The 22,500-nt window shown below is 35.7% G+C and overlaps 2 protein-coding genes across 2 annotated transcripts in view; both read right to left on the minus strand.

Annotated features, from left to right (window-relative positions):
- Nucleotides 1–12,062: 12,062 nt before the first annotated feature.
- LOC144956935 (uncharacterized) lies at nucleotides 12,063–14,399 on the minus strand. The gene is made up of 2 exons (XM_078887768.1): nucleotides 14,379–14,399; nucleotides 12,063–12,930 (listed from the first exon to the last, which is right to left on the minus strand). The coding sequence occupies exon 2, from the start codon at nucleotides 12,666–12,668 to the stop codon at nucleotides 12,207–12,209; it is 462 nt and encodes a 153-aa protein (XP_078743894.1). The 5' UTR covers nucleotides 12,669–12,930; nucleotides 14,379–14,399; the 3' UTR covers nucleotides 12,063–12,206.
- A 6,266-nt stretch (nucleotides 14,400–20,665) lies between these two features.
- The window catches only part of LOC144956635 (uncharacterized), a 7,899-nt gene continuing 6,064 nt past the window's right edge, over nucleotides 20,666–22,500 (minus strand). Inside the window, exon 3 of the mRNA XM_078887274.1 lies at nucleotides 20,666–22,500. This exon is cut by the window's right edge and continues 1,689 nt beyond it. The gene's annotated coding sequence lies outside the window, so the exon portion shown is untranslated.

Raw genomic sequence — 22,500 nt, forward strand, 5'->3', positions numbered from 1 at the left:
TAACATCGCCTAATAGGCGTCCTGTCCTAAATTTTAAATTTTGCTGTTGGCCAGGGACTCCTTACATAGCGCTTTGAGCACATTTAGTGGATATTGCGCTATATAAAAGCTCACATTTTGATATAATGAGCATCTGACATGTAAGAGCATTGTCTCAGTCGAACAAAAAGATGTCACATCCCTCTACATACGCCCTACCTCGTCATATCTGAAAGGCGCTTCCCGTAGTGATTCTAGGCTTAGAGTGCCTGCATTTTCCTGACCATTCTTCGTGTTTTACATCGTCTTCGTTGAGATACGATTCTATTTTTAGATGAACGTAAGTTCGTGTTCCGTCGAATTTCGTAATAATACAAGGATTTACACATACATTTTCACGCCAAAACCCGCGTATCTCTATTTATTTATTTTGAATGCATATCTACAAAAATGACGAAGAATATGGCGACGGAAATGAACACACCAATATTGTGTACACCAAGGAAGAATTACTAGATAGACCTCTCTCTACGTTTAAATTCAATTTCACGTTCTATTACTTCCAAAAGTAAATGTTGCTGCTCGAAGCTCGAAGAAATATATAACAATCTTAACTTGATTGTAAGCTTCAATTTAATATACGAAAACAGATAAATTGGAGGTTTCGGATTTCCCCTTCATCAACAAAACAGGATGAATGAAATAATTTGGTAGTGGCGTTGTTAAGATGAACATTTATCTTAACAAAGCCACGATTACATTATCTCATTCGTCTGTAGTGTTTCATTCATCCTGTTTTGTTGATAAATGAGAGACCCGAAACGTCCATTCTATCTGTTTTCGTGTATTACATTGAATCTTACATTTAATTTCACATTGTTATTTATAATTTCCAGAACACGTTTGAATCGATCATCTTATATTCATTCAAGCATACCGAAGAGAAAAAGAGGAAGAGAAGTGGAATAAGGGAAACAGAAAAAAAGGAGAGGAAACAAACCACCATTTCCATCACTTGGTGCTCGAAGACATCAATAAAAATGCAAACTTCAATTTAATATACAAAAACAGATAAAAGTGACGTTTCGGGTTTTCATTCTATCAACAAAACAGGATGAGTGAAGAACTAGAGACGAATGAGATAATGTGGTAGTGGAGGTGTTAAGATGAATAAACAAAACATTGATGGGCAGGAAATAGTATGCTACTTTGTAAGGAAGCACGAATTAAAAGAGAACAATAGATACTTCTAAAAGGTGCGCAATTAATAAAGTGACAATTAATTACGTATCTAACAACCCGACTCTCTCTCTCTCTCTCACACACACACACACACACACACACCCTCTCTCTCTCTCTCTCTCTCTTCTCTCTCTCTCTCTCTCTCTCTCTCTCTCTCTCTTCTCTCTCTCTCTCTCTCTCTCTCTCTCTCTCTCTGTAGATTTACAAAATTGGAGGAAACGAAAGTCTAATGACAAACTTATTCTTCCGATTGGACAGATAAAAATGAATTAATTCAACCGTATCGATTTATTCCGTGAATTATCTAAATCCGTGAGGAAATGTTTTAATAACAAGAAATTATGCCACTATACATTATAATGCTACGTTAGCAATTAAAAGCCCCATTTTCAATCTCATCCAAACCTTCGAAAAATGACCAATCAATATACGCTATCAGATTTTCTAAATAATCATTTGAGTCAAGGGGTGATAAAATAACCCTTTATTTATAAAAGGGTCGCAAGTTACTCTAATATAAATCAGTTTAAATATATTTAATTCTTTGATATGCTAATAATTTTGTATTAGTTGGAAAAAATAACATTGGTTGTACGAGGGAAAATGTTCCCCAAGCCTATTTTGTTTAAAGAATTGATATGTAGTTTTAGAAAATGCATTATTCAAACTGTTCATATTTCTGAACATCTTAAATTAAGATTTACATTTTAGCATTCCCGTCACTCCAATATAATACTGGTTTTGCTACCAATCAATAATTTCACTATATGTTCCCATAAGATGTAAAGCAAGCAAAAGCACACAAGCAATAATTTCACTACTATACGTAACCAAAAGATGTAAAGCAAACAAAAGCACACAAGCAAAAATTTCACTACGTAGCCAAAGAAGTAAAACTAAGAAAAGCACACAAGCAAAAATTTCACTACGTAGCCAAGATGTAAAACCAACAAAAGCACACAAGCAATAATTTCACTACTATAGTACCCAAAAGATGTAAAGCCAACTAAAGCATACAATCAATAATTTCACCTCGTACCCAAAAGATGTAAAGCCCAGAAAAGCATACAATCAATAATTTCACCTCGTACCCAAAATATGTAAAGCCAAGAAAAGCACACAATCAAGAATTTCACCCGAAATATGTAAAGCCCAGAAAAGCACACAAGCAATAATTTCATTACGTACCCAAAAGATGTAAAGCAAACAATGGCATTAACTCCAAATTTCGTGACATTCTTGTTACACAAAGAAACCTTGCATTGGTTATAATATTATGCCAATAATGTAACTCTCATAACACATCGCGTTGGGGTCAGTCGGGAAAATTCTTATCTCAGGATGCGATAATGGATTTATCTAACCCATCTAACGCCGATGGCACAGTAAGTAACTTGTCGTGTCTGGCAAAGATGTCAAGCCATGTCGAGAGTGGTTTATAACTGGAGTGACGGAAATGAAAGAAAAGCCATACTTTGAACTACACACGATTTTATGTAACGTCGATATCACACGACTAGGTAACTTACCTTTTCTGGCACAGTGGTGTACACCAGAACTTTTTTTTGCATGTTTAATTGTCTCCTTACCGGCCATTTTCCGGATTTTCCCCAATACTTCATACCCAACCTATATACAAAAATAGATTTATTTCACTCAAATACAGAAGCTGTTAGTTCTTGCTATACAATTTCGTTTTTGCTAATCGAGCTCTTCAGGACAGTGTTAATATACTTTAACTATAGCAAACATTTTTGCTCAAATACTATGATGTACAAAAGAAATTTGAATGACAAAAATGTTGGCTGCATCGCAACGAATGTGACGATTTCCTTTGGGTGGTGAGGAAGGGGTTAAGTTTTACGCTGATGGTAGCTTGTCATGTCTGGCAAGAATGTCAAGCCATGTCGAGTGTGTTTTATGATTGGAGAGATGGTAATGAAAGGAGAGTCATACCCTCGAAACTACACACATGTTTTTTATGTAACGCCAGTATCACAGTAGGTAACTTACCTTTTCTGGCACTAATAAGCGTTGCTTTTGATCAGACATGTAATAGTAAAAGCAAAGTTATATATCCAGACTCTAAATTCACGTTTTCATTTACATATGAACGTCGATGGCACAGTAGGTGACTCGTCTCGTCTGGCAACAGAGTTAAGCGTTGTTGAATGTGGTTCTAGACCGGATAAGCAATAATAAAAGCGATCTCATACCCTGGCAATAGACTCGTTTTTTAAGTTGGTCTGTTTTCAAGGTATAAGTACCCAAAGTGTTTGCTTGGCGTTTTGTTTGTTTTGGGGTTGCTTTTTTGGAGTAATATTCTCTCTCTCTCTCTCTCTCTCTCTCTCTCTAATTCTTTCTCTCTCTCTCTCTCTCTCTTTCTAATTCTCTCTCTCTCTCTCTCTCTCTCTCTCTCTCTCTCTCTCTCTCTCTCTCTCCTCTCATTCATCTTCTTAGATAGCCCAACCCTTGAGTTTTGCGTTTTTAATGGATTTTTAACACTATATTTAACTTTATATTTTGCTAATTTTTAGGTCCGCACAATAATAGGATAATTAATTCAAACCTTATCTATGTGTTTGATAGGATCCATAATTTTATGTCATGCACACTCTCTTTTTCTTTGAGATGTTCTGCACACGATTTTTTATATGCACAACCGGCCTGATATTACATATATATCATATTCTGATGAGGATTATGTAAAGGAGAAATGGAACAAACACATTATGATTCCATCCATTGAAATGCAATTTTCCTCCAGTTTGCGAAGGTTGGAGCATGTATTTTTCCAGTCTTCCCTTGTTAAATCATTTATTGCCTCGTCAGTTAGAGAAAATATGGTTTTCCTCCTATCAAGCTTTCCATTTATTTGGGTCCAAATGATCTCGAATGGATTGCGCTCACAGTGATATGGGGGAAGTCCTGCAACCTCGTATCAAAACTCCCAGGTTAGACAGTCTGTTTAGAAAACTGGTTTTGATTTGTTTCTTTTTTCACTAAGGAGCATAGTGAGGCCTGATGATCAGAATTTGTAGTGCTGTCTGATTGACGCCATGGAATCATGTCAGTTTTTTTAGTTGCAGTAGTTGGCGCCTTGAAATGATCATGGGCCATCGAATGGTAGCGTTATCCAATACAATACAGCTGGGTGCTCCGAACGGAGGGCAGCACACAGTTCTTTCGCCTGTCTTCAAACATCTCTGCATTAACCCCAGAATGATAGTCTCTACCTTCCAGATGATGCAGAGAAGAAAAACTGGCATGGCATCCTTCTTAATATCCGGTTTCTTCACAACCTGCAAGAAATGCAACGATCCTCTGTCCAGAACCAAGGGGACTTTTTCTGCCAGAATTATCAGACGTCCATTCCTTTGTCGGATGTATGTTTACGTTCACCCAGCTCCATACATAGTTGGATGACATCCATATCAAAGTTGTCTCGGATCCTATTCCTATCACGTCGTTCGATAACCATCTTCTCAGGGTTGATGGGTACAAGTATACTTCTTTTCGCAGCTTTACGAGAATGGAATTGATAGAGATTCCGTATCATAAAATATCGTTTAAGAGCTTATAGGTTTTAAAAACCATTAAATCCTCTGTGAAACCTTCGAGCATAGATAGATACAATGTTTCAAAGTTATATAAACAGCATTCTTTGTTAATTTGACAATTTTGTGTATATAATCAAGATTTCAAATTATTTAAATCTAGAGATGTATTATCAGTCTTCAGCAAATGCGACAAGATGTTAGATAACGTGCGATAAATTATAAATTCAAAATGTAAGCAACTTAAATAAGTTTTAACTATATTATACATCTAGTTAAAGCGCAGAGGGATTGAGATTTCAAAACAGATTTAAGAGTAGCGCCCCTTTGTTGGAAGTCGCGTCTTGACAACCTACAGACGCTATCGCCATTATTAGTACGACATTAGCGGAAGTTCACTTAGTTTAGGAATGGTTGTCTCATCGTATTGTATTATTTATCAACATCTTTTATTTTTAATTTGTAGTCTACATCTATTTTGTTACATTTCGTATAAGAAAACTAAGAAAGATTACGTTGATTATGATATGCATTTTTGTACAGAACATGAATAATAAATTTTGTATTTGGAGCGCTTGCTTGTATTTGTTGTTTTACAATAACTTCTTGCCGGTGACGTCCAATTAAGGGACGCTACTCTTCGCTAATCGCATTCCCTATAGATGAGAACGCTTGGCCAAGGAGTTCACAACATTGCTATCCGGAGTATAACGACCAACACACAAACTCTGTGTAACCATGAACTTTTATAGTCTGGTTAATACAGTTTAGTGAGAACAACTCACAAACGCGGATGGCAAAAACAATAACAAAGGCCTGAGTGACGTCATCTGCATACTATCTATAGGATTGCTTTTATTCGGAATATAGTACGACGTGAACTCATTATCACTTGTCGGAACTACAGTGTCAGCACGAGATGTTTTGGAAATACAATGAATTCATCTCTTACTTTTTGGTGCGTAACTTGTTTATATATTTAAATATTACACTACGGTTATCTCTTGCCCTTCCAACTCCCCCGGCCATCATCTTCTTTTCCTTAAATTGCATACCAGTATCATTACCACTACTACTACTACTACTACTACTACTACTACTACTACTACTACTACTACTACTACTACTACTACTACTACTACTACTACTACTACTACTACTACCACAACTACTACTACTACTACTAACTACTACTACTACTACTACTACTACTACTACTACTACTACTACAACTACTACCACTACTACTACTACTACTACTACTACTACTACTACTACTACTACAACTACTACTACTACTACTACTACAACTACTACTACGATGACTACTACTACTACAACAACAATAACTACTACTACGACTACTACTACTACTACAACTACTACTACTACTACTACTACTACTACTACTACTACCACTATTACTACTACTACTACTACTACTGCTGCTGCTATTACCACTACTACTACTACTACCACTACTACTACTACTACTACATACTACTACTACTACTATACTACTACTACTACTACTACTACTACTACTATTACCACTACTACTACTTCCTACTACTACTGACTACTACTACTACTATACTACTACTATACTACTACTACTACTACTACTACTACTACTACTACTACAACTACTACTACTACTACACCTGCTACTACTACTATTACACATACTACTACTACTACTACTACTACTACTACTACTACTACTACTACTACTACACTACACTACTACTACACACTACTACTACTACACTTACTACTACTATACTACTACTACTACTATACTACTAATAATAATAATAATAATAATAATAATAATAATAATAATAATAATAATACTACTACTACTACTACTACTACTACTACTACTCCTGCTACTAAAAGTACTACTCTTGCTTCTGCTGCTGCTACTGCCACTAATGGTTATATTAATACCTACATCCCAAATATTTTGTATTCATTTCCAATTCCATTGTATTTATTTTCCAACAATAGTCTACACTGTATTTTATTTCACTTTCTATACTGCATTACACAGTTTCTCCCCGCCTCCTCTCTTTTGACTTAATCAATTGCGCACCTTTTATAAATATCTATTTTTCTATTTTCATTCGTGCTTCCTTACAAAGGAGCATACTATTTCCTGCCCATCAATGTTTTTGTTTATGCAACGCCACTACCACATTATCTCATTCGTCTGTATTGTTTCAGTCATCCTCTTTTGTTGATAAAGGGGAAAACTGTTTTCGTATATTAAATTGAAGCTTATATTCAATTTCACATTGTTATATATTTAACAGTGTAAAAATATATATTTTATGGGTCCTGAAGAAGAAAACGTTTTTTTATATGACATCAATACAGACCATAATCTATATTCAGTTAAACAAATTGATTCAGAGGTTGACACAATTTTTTTACAACTTTTGATAAAGGGAGAGATGAGAAAAAAACCCCAGAAAACAATAGCCATAAATAAAACTTCGGACTATAAATTTGGCTTTATTCCTTACAAATATTCAAAACTAAATATATTAGTAGTTATAGCACTATTTGGTTTATATAATCTTTGCTTTTAGATGGATATGCAATGCTCTACTAATGGGACGTACTGTCTGCAAATTGTATTTTCTCATCTATCTATCTATCTATCTATTTATATATATATATATATATATATATATATATATATATATATATATATATATATATCTAAGAAGCTAAGAAGCTCATAACATTGCCACCGGAAGTATAACGGACCAACACACAAAACTGTGTGTATCCATGAACGTTAATAGTCGGGTTAATACAGTTCAGTGAGCGGATGGCAAAAAAAAAACCAATAACAAAGACCTCAGTGACGTCATCTTCGAACTATCTATATCCTCTAATATCGCTGTTTCCTCCAACCCCTTGTATATAGATGGATTCTTCAGGGAGATATGCTGTTATGTCGTCTTGGCGCAATCTATCAATCAATCAATCAATCAATCAATCAATTGATCTATCTATCTATCTATCTATCTATCTATCTATCTGCTTCGTGCGGCTATGTGGTCTAGTGGTATGACACTCGCTTTTGAATCGGAAGGTCCTGGGTTCGAGCCTCGCGCTCGGCGCATAGTTGAGTCCTTGGAAAAGGCTCTTTACTCACATTCTCTCACCGTACTCAGGTGTAAAATGAGTACCTGGCCGTTAACAGCGTTGTCTTTGTCAAAAAATTGTAATTCGCCTAACAGGCGTCAGTCCCGTCCTACATGTTAAATGTTGCTGTTGACCAGGAACCCCTTGTAAAGCGCTTTGAGCACATTAAGTGGATATTGCGCTATATAAAGCTCAATATTTGCCACAGACAAAAGTTTTCCACATGTCCATGTCCTGGGCTAAGACCTCGATCCCAATCCAGGCTTATCTCATTTTAACATAGAGGATTTCCAGGTCCTTTCACCGGGTAAGTTTTGGTCTTCCCCTTTTCCTCTTTCCTTTGCTTGTCGTTTCTATTTCATGAATTATTTTTAAAAAATGAGCTTTATATAGGGCAGTGTCCACTAAATGTGCTCAAAGCGCTTTACAAGGGATCCCTGGCCAACAACAACACTAAACATGTAGGACGGGACATGACGCCTGTTAGGCGATATTACAATTTTTTCGGACAAAGACAACGCTGTTAATGGCCAGGTACTCATTTTACACCTGAGTATGGTGAGAGAATGTAAGTAAAGAGCCTTTTTCAAGGACTCATATATGCGCCGAGCGCAAGGCTCGAACCCAGAACCTTCCAATCCGAAAGCGAGTGTCTTACCACTAGACCAAATAGCAACGTGCACTGAATTGAAGGTCTGATAAATGATTATTGGCTCGTTGTTGTAATGGAAATGTGCTCAAATCAATGCAAAGTGTTGTCTATTACAATGCACGCAGATATTGCGAGATACTTGGGGTGGAAAAGAGTTTGACGACGACGATGAATTGATTTCAGAAGTGGAGAATTTCCTGAAATGTCTTGACGTCAATTTTTTTTAGGAAGGGGGTATTTGCCCTCCTGTCACGATGGAGAAAATGCATCGATCAGAACGGCGACTACCATGAGAAGTAAATAAAATATGTCAAAGTTTATACTGTAAGTTTCATTCAAATTTATTCATAACGTTTTGAGTTACGAGCTTACGTACCTTATTTCTGGGACAGCCCGTGTACATTTGATTTTGGCTTCTACCATGACATGCGTCCCCAGATAGCTGCTGCACGGATACTTCTGACAATGAATGGCAACATCGATATACAATCGGATGGACTCTTCTCGCGTAATAGTCCATTGAAATTTTTATCACTTTCCACCGACTCAGAATGAATACTACCGTTAACAGCTGTGTTGTCCAAAAATGTAATATCTTCATAACGCATGCGCACATAAAGTTGACCAGGACTCCTTGTAAGCACTTGAACACATTTAGTGTATGCACTATAAGCCCTATTCAGAGTCAACGGCAAAAGGCATCTTAGTCATATTGTACAATGGAAAGTTGGAAAGCTTACCGCGTTATAATAAGCTTGCTAGCAAGCCTACTCATCATTATAGGGAATGAGATTAGCGGAAGAGTAGCGTCCCTTGATTGGACGTTACTGGAGGAGAAGTTGTTTGTAAACAAACCAACTACAAGTCAAGCGCTCCAAATACAAAATTTATTATTCATATTTCTGTACAAAAATGCATAACGTTGATTATGATATGCATTTTTGTACAGAAATATGAATAATAAATTTTGTATTTGGAGCACTTGGCTTATAGTTGGTTTGTTTACAAATAACTTCTCCTCCGGTGACGTCCAATCAAGGGGCGCTACTCGTCCGCTAATCTCATTCCCTATAGTCAATCATGGAAACGCCAAAATTGAATGGCGTTCCATGACATTCAACCTCTGCAGTGAGACGGAACTCCGAAAGCATAAAAGAAATTATCTTACCATTTATTTATAAATGTCTATTTATTCATTTGTAATTTATTCTTTTATTTATTCATTTATTCAACAATATTGCCTTACTATTCAATTGATAACAACAGAAAAGAACAATTAGATTCAGTGGTCTGAATGTCACAGCAAGCCGCAAAGCGCATTGTCTAACAAAAAACAAAACATACTTTTTATTCTTCAAGCTGCTAAGACCTTTTCGAATGCTTGTGACCAAATGTGATAAAGCAACAACATGTCAAATTAATGTTTTTTTCATCTGGAAAAACTTTAATGCTTGCCGGAAAATATAACATAAGGCATCGACATTGTTCCGATAGATTTAGAGCCATGTTGCTAAGTTTCTATGCGTCTATAGAATGATGTGACGTTATGACTATTGAATCCTATTAAGTGCTTTTTATAGCGCTAAATGTCAAAACCTCAGAGTACTTTCACACTCACATCGTGCACTGCAAAGACCTATAGATAGAATGGGCTTGGCCAAGGAGTTCACAACATTGCCATCCGGAAGTATAACGGACCAACGCACAAAACTATGTGTATCCATTAACGTTTATAGACAGGTTAATACAGTTCAGTGAGCATTACTCATAAACCCGGATGGCAAAAAAACAATAACAAAGACCTGAGGGACGTCATCTTCGAACTATCTATACAGCGGTCGTACACACTCAATATACAAGTATGACAACGAAAAGAAATGAATAAAAATTAATATTTGACATATGAAAACTCAAAAAAAAAATTATTATTATTAGTCAAGCAGAAAACATCTACGAAAAAGAATTATGGGAAAGACAGCATTTCTGCTTTTTAAAAAATAATCATTGATGTTGCCGGCGAGCAACAAGGAAGCTATCTACAAATGGAATTTCAAAAAATGAAGTGAGTAAAAAAGTGCCAGAAGACAACAGAAAACAAACACTTCGCGGCATGGCGTGGGGGCTCGATCCCGCGACCTTACTCGTACGACAACTACGCCTGGCTGAAGAGATCGTGACTCTACCGTATGAGCTATCCACTGGCCGTATATTTCAATTTTTCAGAAGACAACGCTGCTAACGACCAGGGACTCATTTTACACCTGAGTACGGTGAGAGAATGTGAGTAAGGAGTCTTTTCCAATGACTCAACTATGCGCCGAGCGAGGCTCGAAACCAGGACCTTCCGTTCCGAAAGCGAGTCGCATACCACTAGACGACATAGCCCCACAAGATACCGAAGACAAAGTGTGTGTTAGCCTAGGAAAACATGGAGATAAAGATAAAGGGAGTAACTCTGACTCATGAATGAACAACACAAAACAAACGACGTTTCGGCCCTTGGCCTTTATCAAGTAAACACAGAATAAAAAAGGAAAACAATAAAACAAAAGTCTTTAAATTGAACATTGATCACAAATACGAATACATTGAGTAGTAGGCAAATTGAGGAGAGGTGCCCAAATGAGTCAATAAAATGGAGATAAAGATAAAGGGAAACATACCAAATGTTGCTGCCCATGGATTTTGAATTTATGTTATTTTCTCAATCTTCAATCACATCTGATCATAATAGTCTTTATATATTGACAAAAACCTTCACTAGTTCTAGAAATATGGTTTGTTAACGGTAACTGGGTACAATAACATTGGTTTGAGAAAATCAGTTTTAGGGTTAAAAAAAACATAATTTAATGTAATCAACATAAAAATAACAATAGCCAATAGACAAATGTTTATTTTAGGCCATTGGCAAATTGTCATAACATCTATCTAAACAAATTAGTCTAACAACTATAATAATAATAAAATAAAGGAATGACATTCTTTTAGTTATCGTTTATAGCTTACACAATCTTTAACATAAAATCATTGAAAAAGAAATATTCGTGCGCAAAACAGTGTAAGGGATATAACTCCAAAAATATAGATATCAAGCAGGCCAGACTCTTTACGCTAAATCATGAGTTAAATTAGATGGGGAAAAGATGTATTATGGGTCAAATTGCCCGCAGATTTCGAAGCAGTATTCTTCTATTTACTCATTTAAAAAAAATAATTTTAATACACAACATACAAAATAATGCTTTTTTTAGAAATCAATCATAAATGGTTAAACGATCACTTTTTAAAGAAATCTCATTTTGGTCACAGAATGCCTTTTTTTACCTTTAAAAACCTTTAGCTCAAAACTAGGCTCAGCGACATTTGGTATATTTTCATAGATCTACACATTATTATTTGAGATAAGAGATGAGAGACGAGAGATGAGACATGAGACATGAGATATGAATGATGAGAGATCAAATGGATTTGTAATTACATCAAAATTTGAATAAATTGTTACATGTCCTGAATAAAATCATTCACTCGTTTTTCATTCCGGGGTCAGAAGACCTTAACTCCATCAGTGTATATATCATTTATACATAACATCTTACGATAATTCACAGACTCTATTCCTCCCCACTGTCTGTCTCATTGGTATTTCCAACATCCACACTGCTCCTTCTGTACCTCAACCACTTTCTGATTCGTCCACGAATTCTAAATATGTCCGTTATCGTATTGACCACCGAGTTCCTGACACTCGTCAAAAAATCAAGTTCCTTCGATGATTCGTTGAGTCCGTTCTCGTCCTGAACGTCCCAGATTAAATCCAGTCTCCGGTTTGATCCCTTCGGAGACAGATACATCGGTGGTTGTGGTTTGGCTGCTAGATCGACTTTTTGTAGAAAATAGTAGTAGGATATATACACAAATGCAGCGCACACGAGAACAACGAGTCGGAATGCGTTTAGTTCATGGGGTCTCTTACGACTCACGGGTAGAAAGGTAGTCATTGTGCTTATAACTGTTGATAACACTTTTTTCAGGTTTGAACGAGAACTACATAACCATCCTTTGAATTTATCCATTAATAATTATCTACGTATAGCTTTTTATGTTTGTTTTGTTAACAGTACAATATGAAAGCTGGATGTCAAGGTTAATCTCGTCACTGGTTGGCATGGTCAAACAACACACCAAGCTGTTACCCACCCATCCAACACAAAAAACATATTTTTCTTACTCAAACAGTAAAGCCACAAGTACATTCTATACATATTACAAACTGTTCAGCAAATTGAGATCTACAACACAGTCGTGTCCAGTTTCATAGCTATAACAAAACCATTCCTTTTATATTTGTGATGCACAAAAGAAACTAGAATGAGATAAATGTTGGTTCCATCGTAACCTTTGTGACGATTTGTTTGTGCATGGTAAGGAGAGTGTTAAATGATTTTGCGATTGCGCGATAACCTATGGGTTTCCTTAGTTCCAGGTTTGAAGGTTTTTTATCAAGATGAGGATCATTTAACCCTCTCCTTACCAGCCATTTTCAATATTTTCCCCAAAACTTCACACCCAACTAACACAAAAATATTTTTTTATCACTCAGACATAATATCAGTAAAATTCTTACGATAAAAAAAATTCTTTAGCAAAACATGCTCTACTACACACAGTTCATTTTCTTAAAATTTTATGATATACAAAAGAAATTTGAATAAGAAAAATGTTGGTTGTATCGTAACGAATGTGACGATTTTCCTATAGTTGGTAAGGAGAGGGTTAAATTGATCGATATTTGAAGGACAAGTTGATTTAACCAAAATTTAAATACGTGTTATTTCAGAGTAGGAAACGGCCATAAACTGGTTAAATTCAATTTACAAACTCTTGATCATCCCGACTGACTGTACTAATATTGAAAGCCAAATAAAAAGAAGATGAAATTAGCTGGGTCATGTGGCCAGAATGGAAAAAGGGTTACTTCACAAGACAGCCCTGTACTGGACAGCAGACGAGAAGAGGAAAGAGAGGGAAACCCAAAGAAACCAGGCGAAGGAGCATGGAGAAAGAAATAAAGGAAGCAGACCTGTCCGGGAATACAGCCACCGCAAAGCAGCCGGCCTAAGAAATGAAGATGTTTGGTGGATCGTAGCCATCGTTAACATTTAGTCTGACACTCTAGAATTCTCTAAGACTTATAGTTTGACGTCATCATTTTAGTAGGTTTGGGTAGCGCCGAGTCAGTTGTCGTTAGTAGAGCTTTATGGAAACAAGTGATCCCATTGGTTGAACTATTGAATACAACTCACGATTTCTTTTCTTTTATGGCTAAAGACGTGTCTTTTGACGTCATTTTTTGGTCAGTGTCAGGCTAGAAGTTTATGATAGCCCTATGTGCCTCAAGCCCCGAGAAGGATTAAATAAGTAAGTAATCATCCTTACAAAATACCCACTTGATGTGATCGGTCACATTTAGGCAATTCACGTGTTAAAAATAGTAAGACATCGGGGATTGCTGTATGTGACATTTAGAAAGAATGTTTTTTTTTTAATCAGCAAATGCGACCCATCCTCTCAAAATGGTATTATATGGGAGTCATTATTATTATTATTATTATTATTATTATTATTATTATTATTATTATTATTATTATTATTATTATTATTATTATTATTGTTATTGTTATTATTATTATTATTATTATTATTATTATTATTATTATTATTATTATTATTATTATTATTATTATCAAACACCACATCCCGTAAAGAACTATAATCCACAACACCAAGAAACCGATCGAGTTTATCCTGTGGATGCTTTGTAATTATTATTACTCAACGTCACTGCTCAAGGGACTATGTCGAAACAAGGATAAAGCGCACCACACCAGCTCAATAAACTCAACAGGCAGTTATGAGTAGATCAAAACGAAAAAAAAACCCCAACCCGTGTTTGAATACGATATCGATTTTATCATAATGATATGGCAGATATATTATTATTATTAATTTGAATGTGTCAGATTGACGGACAGATGTCCATAGTTTCGACTATGAAAAAAAAACTTATTTTAAAATATATTTGGCCAGAAAACTTGTCGTTCAAATATTATTATTATTCGATGAAAATGACCCTCATCTTGTTAAAAAATCTCTCGATCCTAAGTCTTTCCCGAAGGTTCTTAGGTTTAAACAATTGTGTTCAAGATGAGGGTAATTAATTTGAATTGATCGATTAATTGTGACCCATCGTCTCAAAACGGCACTATGTCGGAACGAACCATATGCTTAAAATCCAAATTAAATGTTACACTGGTCAAAAATATAAATTGTTGGCATTAGCACCCTAAAATATGGTATCCATTCTCCTCAATAAAACATACAAACTCAACACAAGTCTGATATTTCTGGCTATAAATTCAATTTTGAACATCTTAACCAATCCGACGTAATACCGTTTTGAGGCGAAGGGTCACAAATTTGAAGGCCGAATTTTCTGGCCAAAATGTATTTAGAATGTGTTGTTTTGTTTTTATTTTTGGTTGTTGTTGTTTTTTTTTTTTTTTGTTTTTTTTTTTTTTTTTTTTTTGTTTGTTTTTTTTTTACATTTTACATAGTGCAGTTGATACGTCCTTGTATGTGTAGCATTGTTAGAGACGTGAATTATTGATCCATACATTTCACGGCTCACTTTCAGACATGTACAAGACGGCACGTGCGATGCAGTACATATCTGTCAAAATAGATCAGCGTTATTGTCCTCAAATTAATAGACGGGATTATTAAAGAGGATACAAACAGGTCCGTTTTTGCATGATCAATAAACATGTAAAAAAATATAGAGCTTTTATATTAAGCATATATCCACTAAACGTGCTTAAAGTGCTTTACAAGAGGTGTCTAGCCAACAGTAACACCTACTTGACATGACGCCTGTCAGGCGTGTTTTTTTTTCTCGGACAAAGACATCGCTGTTGAGTATTTGAGTACGGGGATAGACTGTGATTAAAGTAAAGAGCCTTTTCCAATGACTCAACAATGCGCCGGTCAGAGCGGGATTCAAACCCAAACTTCCCGGTCCGAAGGAGAGTGTCACACCACTAGAACACAGGTAGCAATAACCACGCCCCCATCAGCTGTCCGAGTGAACTATATATTAACCAGTAGATTTTTGACCAATCGAAAACATGGAATTTGTGACACACCTTCACATGTGCTCGGACAAACATAGTTGGTTGTTTATAAACAATGAAATGAATGAATTCGACTTTTCTCTGATCATTGTTATACGCTTCAACAGTCATGACGTCACTTCCCTCGCAACGACGCACGGTAACTTAGTAACTGGCTCTAAACTATCGGAACAATGGCGGACGCCTTTATGAAATATTTCTCGGATGATCATAAAAGTGTATCCAGAGGAGAAAAACATTAAAAATCTGATCATGTTTTGACTTTTATACATTCTGATCACAAGACATATGAAAAGTTCTCGCCAGCATGAAGAATAAAGAGTACCGATTATCTTTGTTTAGAAACACGATGGCCGCCGTTGCTGGGCGACGTGACATCAGACTATTGAATCCAATTGTTTTCATACAAATTGGTGGCGAATTATCACATGATTTTCTCGATGTTTTTATATTTGTTTAAGTTTACACATAGATTTCTGTGTTGGTTTTATTCATCAAGGGGTAGAACAATGGGTATTTTACTTATAGTCCGTTCCACAAGCCGTGTGCACTCGTTGACGTGTATATCTTCACAACCTTTGGATGGATTTTATTGAAAATGGGCACTATCTATATTACATTTTCATGTGCTCGAGGCCATTGGTCACATTGGAATATGTGCTCAAAGTGACCCACATTAGTGAAAAGTGTTCACAGTTTTTGAAATATCTTACATCCCGATTGGTAATTTTGTTCAGCTTGACACATACCACTTTCATAAACAAAGCAATGTGTTTACATTTCTGAACGTATATCCAATCGTTGGACAGCAACAAATCATGTGATTGATGGCCTGGTTGGACAAAAACATGAATATAGATCGCTCCCATTGGCTCGAACACTAGAATTGTTAGTGACATTAAGCCGATTTTTTTTTTCACCGTCTACAGTACCATACATTGGGACTTTTCTTCTTTATGGTATATAAAATACAAAGGGTCTAGGATGAGTGAACAAATGGATGGTTTACAATAACATTATTACAGTATTATACACAGTAAATAGGATTCAATAGGGAATTAGCGGAAGAATAGCGTCCCTTGATTGGACGTCACCCATGGTCTGTGACGTCACCAGCGGAAAAGTTATTTGAGAGAAAACGTCATGTTGGTTGTGCGTCTCTCATGAGACACGTCAAAACAAATTGACGTTCTCTCTGTAAGGTGGCGTCCAATCAAGGGACGTTACTCTTCCGCTAATCTCATTCCCTATAGTCTGATGTCACGTCCGCCAAACAATGAGCAGCATGGTTCTAAACAAAGAAAATCGGTACTTTTTAATTCTTCAAGCTGGCTAGAACTTTTTCACATGTCATGTGATCAGATGTATACAAATCAAAATATGATCAGATTTATAATTTTTTTCTCCCCTGGATACACTTTTTTGCTCGTCGGAGAAGTATTTTATAATGGCGAAAGCCAGGGGCGTAGATGCCTTTTAAGATTTCTACATTCATAAAAGCTGATAACAATATGGATTAAAAATGTAATTTTGTCACAATTAGTTAAGTTTTCAAGTATTTCTCCAGTGAGGCGAAGCCCGGAATTCTTTTTCATGGCTTGAGGCGAAACGCATTATTATTAATAGATTTCCCACAACCAGGAACTCAAAGTGGAGAGGACAAATTAATTATCACATCATTTTGATTATGCACCTCTTGTATTTGAAAACTGCAGTTCCTTTGAAAGGTTATGCTGTACAAAAATTACATGGAATCTGGTGTTAAAGAAGTTTAGATTCAGTGACATTCAAGCCCCTCCCCCTCCCCAACAGTAACATAATTCAAGAATGTAATAAATATTAACGTGAAGTTGAATGTAAGCCTCAATTTACAGATTAAATGAACGTTTCGGGTTTCCCCTTTATCAACAAAACAGGATGAATGAAACACCACAGATGAATGAGATTATCTCATTAATCTGTGGTGTTCCATTCATCCTGTTTTGTTGATAAAAGGGAAACCCGAAACGTTCATTTAATCTGTTTTTGTAATTAAATTGAAGCTTACATTCAACTTCACGTCATTGTTTATTTCTTTGAGCTTAGAGCAGCAACATTTACACTAATTCATGAATGGCAAACATATACCCTGCTCAATGGGTGACCAGTGGGTTTTGTGCGACCTTTATGATTTGTCTTGCTCAACAGTTGTTCCGGGATTATGTCTTTGATTTCTCCTTGTCCTATCCAAGACGGGCGTAAAATTTCGGATGACCACGCTTCCCCCCCCCCCCCCCCCCCCCCCCCCCCCTTCACCCCCACCCCTCCCTGCACTACTCTTTTTTTACATTAATGTCTTTGTCTAAAAATATATAAGCAACTCACGGGCTGCTTGTGTCGTCCAATATATTGCATGTCCGGTGTCCACCAGGGAAGAGATAAATTATAAACGCTATGAGATTTTTTTCAGTACTTTTTAAATGATATCTATTGTTACACTATATCAAACACGATTTCAAACGACCCAAAATTATTTGCTGAGCTACGCCACTAAATGCAACTGTCTTGTGAATATTTTCCCTACGGGAAAGAGAATCAACACACCATTACTGTAAAAAATTTATAATTTGAGTCTTTATTTTATTGCAAACGATGAAAAGATCAAATAATAATAATAATAATAATAATAATAATAATAATAATAATAATAATAATAATAATAATAATAATAATAATAATAATAATAATCATCATAATAATAATAATAATAATAATAATAATAATAATAATAATAATAATAATAATAATACTTTATTGCATCCCAAAAAGGAAATTTTTTGTACAGACGTGTTATAATTTACACAATAAGATAAAAATACAATGGAAATAGGATGTATATATAAAAAAGGAGCAGCTCTATAACCAGAGCTGCGCTTTATAATATGAATAATATCAACAATGTAAAATAGTTAAAACTGTCACTATAAATTGAAAATTGAAAAGATTGCAAAACAAATAAATTAATAAATTAATATTTATATTTTAAAAAGTAAAAATGAGAAATAATTATATAAAATGATTACTGCTTGTTGTTATAAAGCCTAATACTGGACGGCAGAAAAGATTTTCGGTGTCTCTCTGTTTTCGTTGAAATAGAGAAAGGGCGACCACTTCTTTCTGACATAATAATTGATGGTCTTAGTGGATGATAATATTTTAGTTATTTTATTTATACAAAATTTCTCGTATAAAAGATCTACATCGTCAACATCATTTATATAGCGTTTAATGGATTTTTTAATATTTGAATTTATTTTGTTCCTTTCCACTGCTAAGCAATTGCCTCCCCAAGCTGTTATACAAAATGACAAAACACTTTCAATTACTGCTCTATAAAATAATGTGCAGAAGGTTTTATCTATTCTAAACTGAGAGAGTTTTGATAAAAAATATGTACGTCTGCACATCTTATGCCTAATTATTTTCAAGTGTTCATCCCACTTGAGCCTGTCATCAATCGTTACACCAAGGTATTTGTAGTGAGGAACTCGCTGGACGAATTGGTCCTTTAATTTTAACGGTTCTATCGGTTCCTTCACTCTCCTAAAGTCAATCACTAGCTCCTTTGTCTTGCTTATGTTAAGCTCTAGGTGGTGGGCATCACACCAAGACACAAATCTATCAATTTCTTGCCTATAAGCCACTTCGTTGCCATTTGTTATGAGGCCTTGAAGAGCGGTGTCATCTGCAAACTTTATTAAAGGTACACTCAGGTTTTGACTTCTACGGTCATTCGTGTATATTGTGAATAATACAGGGGACAATACACAACCTTGAGGAGCACCAGTATTTGTAGTTATACAGGAAGATATGTTTTGTCCTAATTGAACATATTGTGCTCTCTCTGTAAGAAATTCGAGCACCCAAGCAATTATATACTTGTTTAAATTCAGACTAGTCAATTTTTGAACAACCAACTGAGGTTGCATTGTATTGAACGCTGAAGAAAAATCTGCAAAAAGCAATCTGCAATAGCTCCTAGCGTGATCTAGATGCCTGTAGATGTTGTTGGAATTTGGCATTGTAAGAAAGCTGTACACTCTAGACATAAACATATGTTACATTTAAATGGTTGAAAGCCAGAGGCCATCGCATTCAAACTTAAAATAATATCAGTTTCTAAGCCAAGCGCATAGAATCCATTGCCGTCGTCGGTATGGTTTTAAGAAAAACAATCACTTGCTCTACCCGCCACACCAATCGAACCAATACACAAAACTGTGTAAAATCCTTTACGTTCATTGTCGGATTGAGGGACTCGATTGAAAACAAATTTCACAACTGAACGTCATAAAAACAATAACAGAGAGCAGAGAGACACGTCATCCATTCTGTTTGTCAACAACCACCTATGTTGTACGGGCCGGTTTGAGAGTGTGCCACACAACCCGCGTTTTGATTGGTCGAAAATCTACTGTTATTAATGATTGGGTAATTGGATTCAATAGTCTGATGTGACGTCGCCCAGCAACGGCAAGCAGCGTGGTTCCAAACAAAGAAAATTGGTACTGTGTATTCTTCACGACGGCTAGAACTTTTCATATGTCATGTAATCAGAATGTATAGAAATCAAAACATGATCATATTTATAATGTGTTTCTCCTCTGGATAAACTTTTATGCTCGTCGGAGTAATATATCACAAGGGCATCCGTCATTGTTCCGATAGTTTAGAGCCAGTTACTAAGTTACTATGCGTCATTACGAGGGAAGTGACCAGTGGCGTGGCGTGTTTACAGTATAAGGTGGTGCCAGAATCAGAGGAAAATGACTTACAACATGCTATATTTATAAAAAACAAAAGAAAGAAAAAATAAAGAAAAAACTTACTCAAATAAGTAAGAGGCGGTATAGAGACCATTATTCCTCGGTTTTATTTTGTTTTAAGATAATGTAATCCATTTTTAAAAGATGGATGTTGTGCCAGGCACCAAATCAACCAATATAGTCACGCCCCTGGAAGTGACGTCATGACTGTTGAAGCCTATTTCCAATGGAGTTGTGTGACAGAAAGGAAAGGATGTGGAAATCAAGATGAGGAAATGGAAATGGCTTGGGTTAGATGAAAGAAAGCCTGCTGCAAGCAGCCTTCAAAGTGAAATCCACAAATGAACATGAAAAATAAAGGAAGCATGGAAGCAGATTAACTCTTTCCTTCCAATCATTTTCAGTATTTTCCCAAAATGGCAGGTTTACCCAGCAGAACAATTGATTTTTTGACTCTCTCCTTACCAACTATAGGAAAATCGTCACATTCGTTACGATTCAACCAACATTTTTCTTATTCAAATTTCTTTTGTACATCATAAAATTTAAAGAAAATGAACAGTGCGTTGTAGAGCATGTTTTGCTTAAGAAATTATTTATCGCAGGAACTTACTGCTATTGTGTTTGAGTGATAACAAATCTATTTTGTGTTAGTTGGGTGTGAAGTTTTGGGGAATATCATGAAAATGGCTGATAAGGAGAGAGTTAAATTCAATATCTTTACAAAACAACTTTATATTCCTATTAATTAAAAAATGATCATTCTTCAAAGTTTGTGATGTACAAAATAAATCTGAATAAGAAACACGTATATTGTGTCGTAACAAATATGACGATTTTTTTCTGTAGGTGGTAAGGAGAGGGGTAAAGAGAAAGGTAATGTACGAACCAAAAAAAAAAAAGAAGAAAGAAAAACTAGGCATAATGTGAAATAGGGACGATGGCACAGAGTCGAACAAAATGAAGATGATTTGTGTTTGTTGATAGCCAAATGTGGGGATGATATTATTATGCCCTCTCTCATTCCTTACTCTGAATTATAAACGTTTTAAAAAGTTTTGCCAGAAAACTTTATCTCCAAATATCGATTGATTCAAATTGTCCGTTATCTTGTCAAAAACTCTCAAACCTAAGACTTCCTTCAAATCTCCCGTGGAGTCCCAGGATTGAGATTATTTTTTTGGCAAGAGTGGGTCATTTTAATCGATAAAGGACGAATTTTCAAGGCGAATTTTTTCTGAATGCGTTAATCAAAGTACGGTAGTTTTGAGTCTTTTCTCAGTGAAGACTTATTTTTTCTTAGTGCAAGCATTTACAAAGCGATGGAAACGGGGACTTTAAAAATTCAACAGCATGTATGGACATAATTAGGTCATTTTAGCACATAGTCTATGGTTATGAAAGTCTATGTAAACTAACATAAACCTAGCTGAAAACTAAAGATAATTTTTTAAAAAGTATTCGTCACCTCCGAAGTACTGGAGCATGTACTTCACAAACACAAACTAACCAATCTGGAAGGAAATGACATCATAAGTACGGCGATAACAGCTTCCGGTCAGTATTCTCCTGTGAAACACCCTTGTCCGTGATAAAAGTAATCACTTTCTTGCGTCTAAAAAAAACGTAAACACCCAGGTCGACATAGCAATCTTGGACATCTCGAAGGCATTTGATTCTTGCTCAAAATTGAAATGTACGACATCAGGTTAATATTATTATTATTCCTGGCTGCTTCCAAAATGTCAATTGTTAATAGTGAGAATGGAAAGTTACCAAACAAAGTCCCATTCTCTTCGAAAACACCACAATTTTCTGGTCTAGGGCTCTCATAATTTTGCTTTATTTGTGACCGGTAATTACAAAGCGTCAAAATGCCAATAAACAAGTTGTCGATGCGAAATGGGATT

The sequence above is a fragment of the Berghia stephanieae genome, chromosome 11 (assembly GCF_034508935.2).
Source record: "Berghia stephanieae isolate SIO BIC M18660-M18661 chromosome 11, UCSD_Bste_1.3, whole genome shotgun sequence".
Classification (NCBI taxonomy): Eukaryota; Metazoa; Mollusca; class Gastropoda; order Nudibranchia; family Aeolidiidae; genus Berghia; species Berghia stephanieae.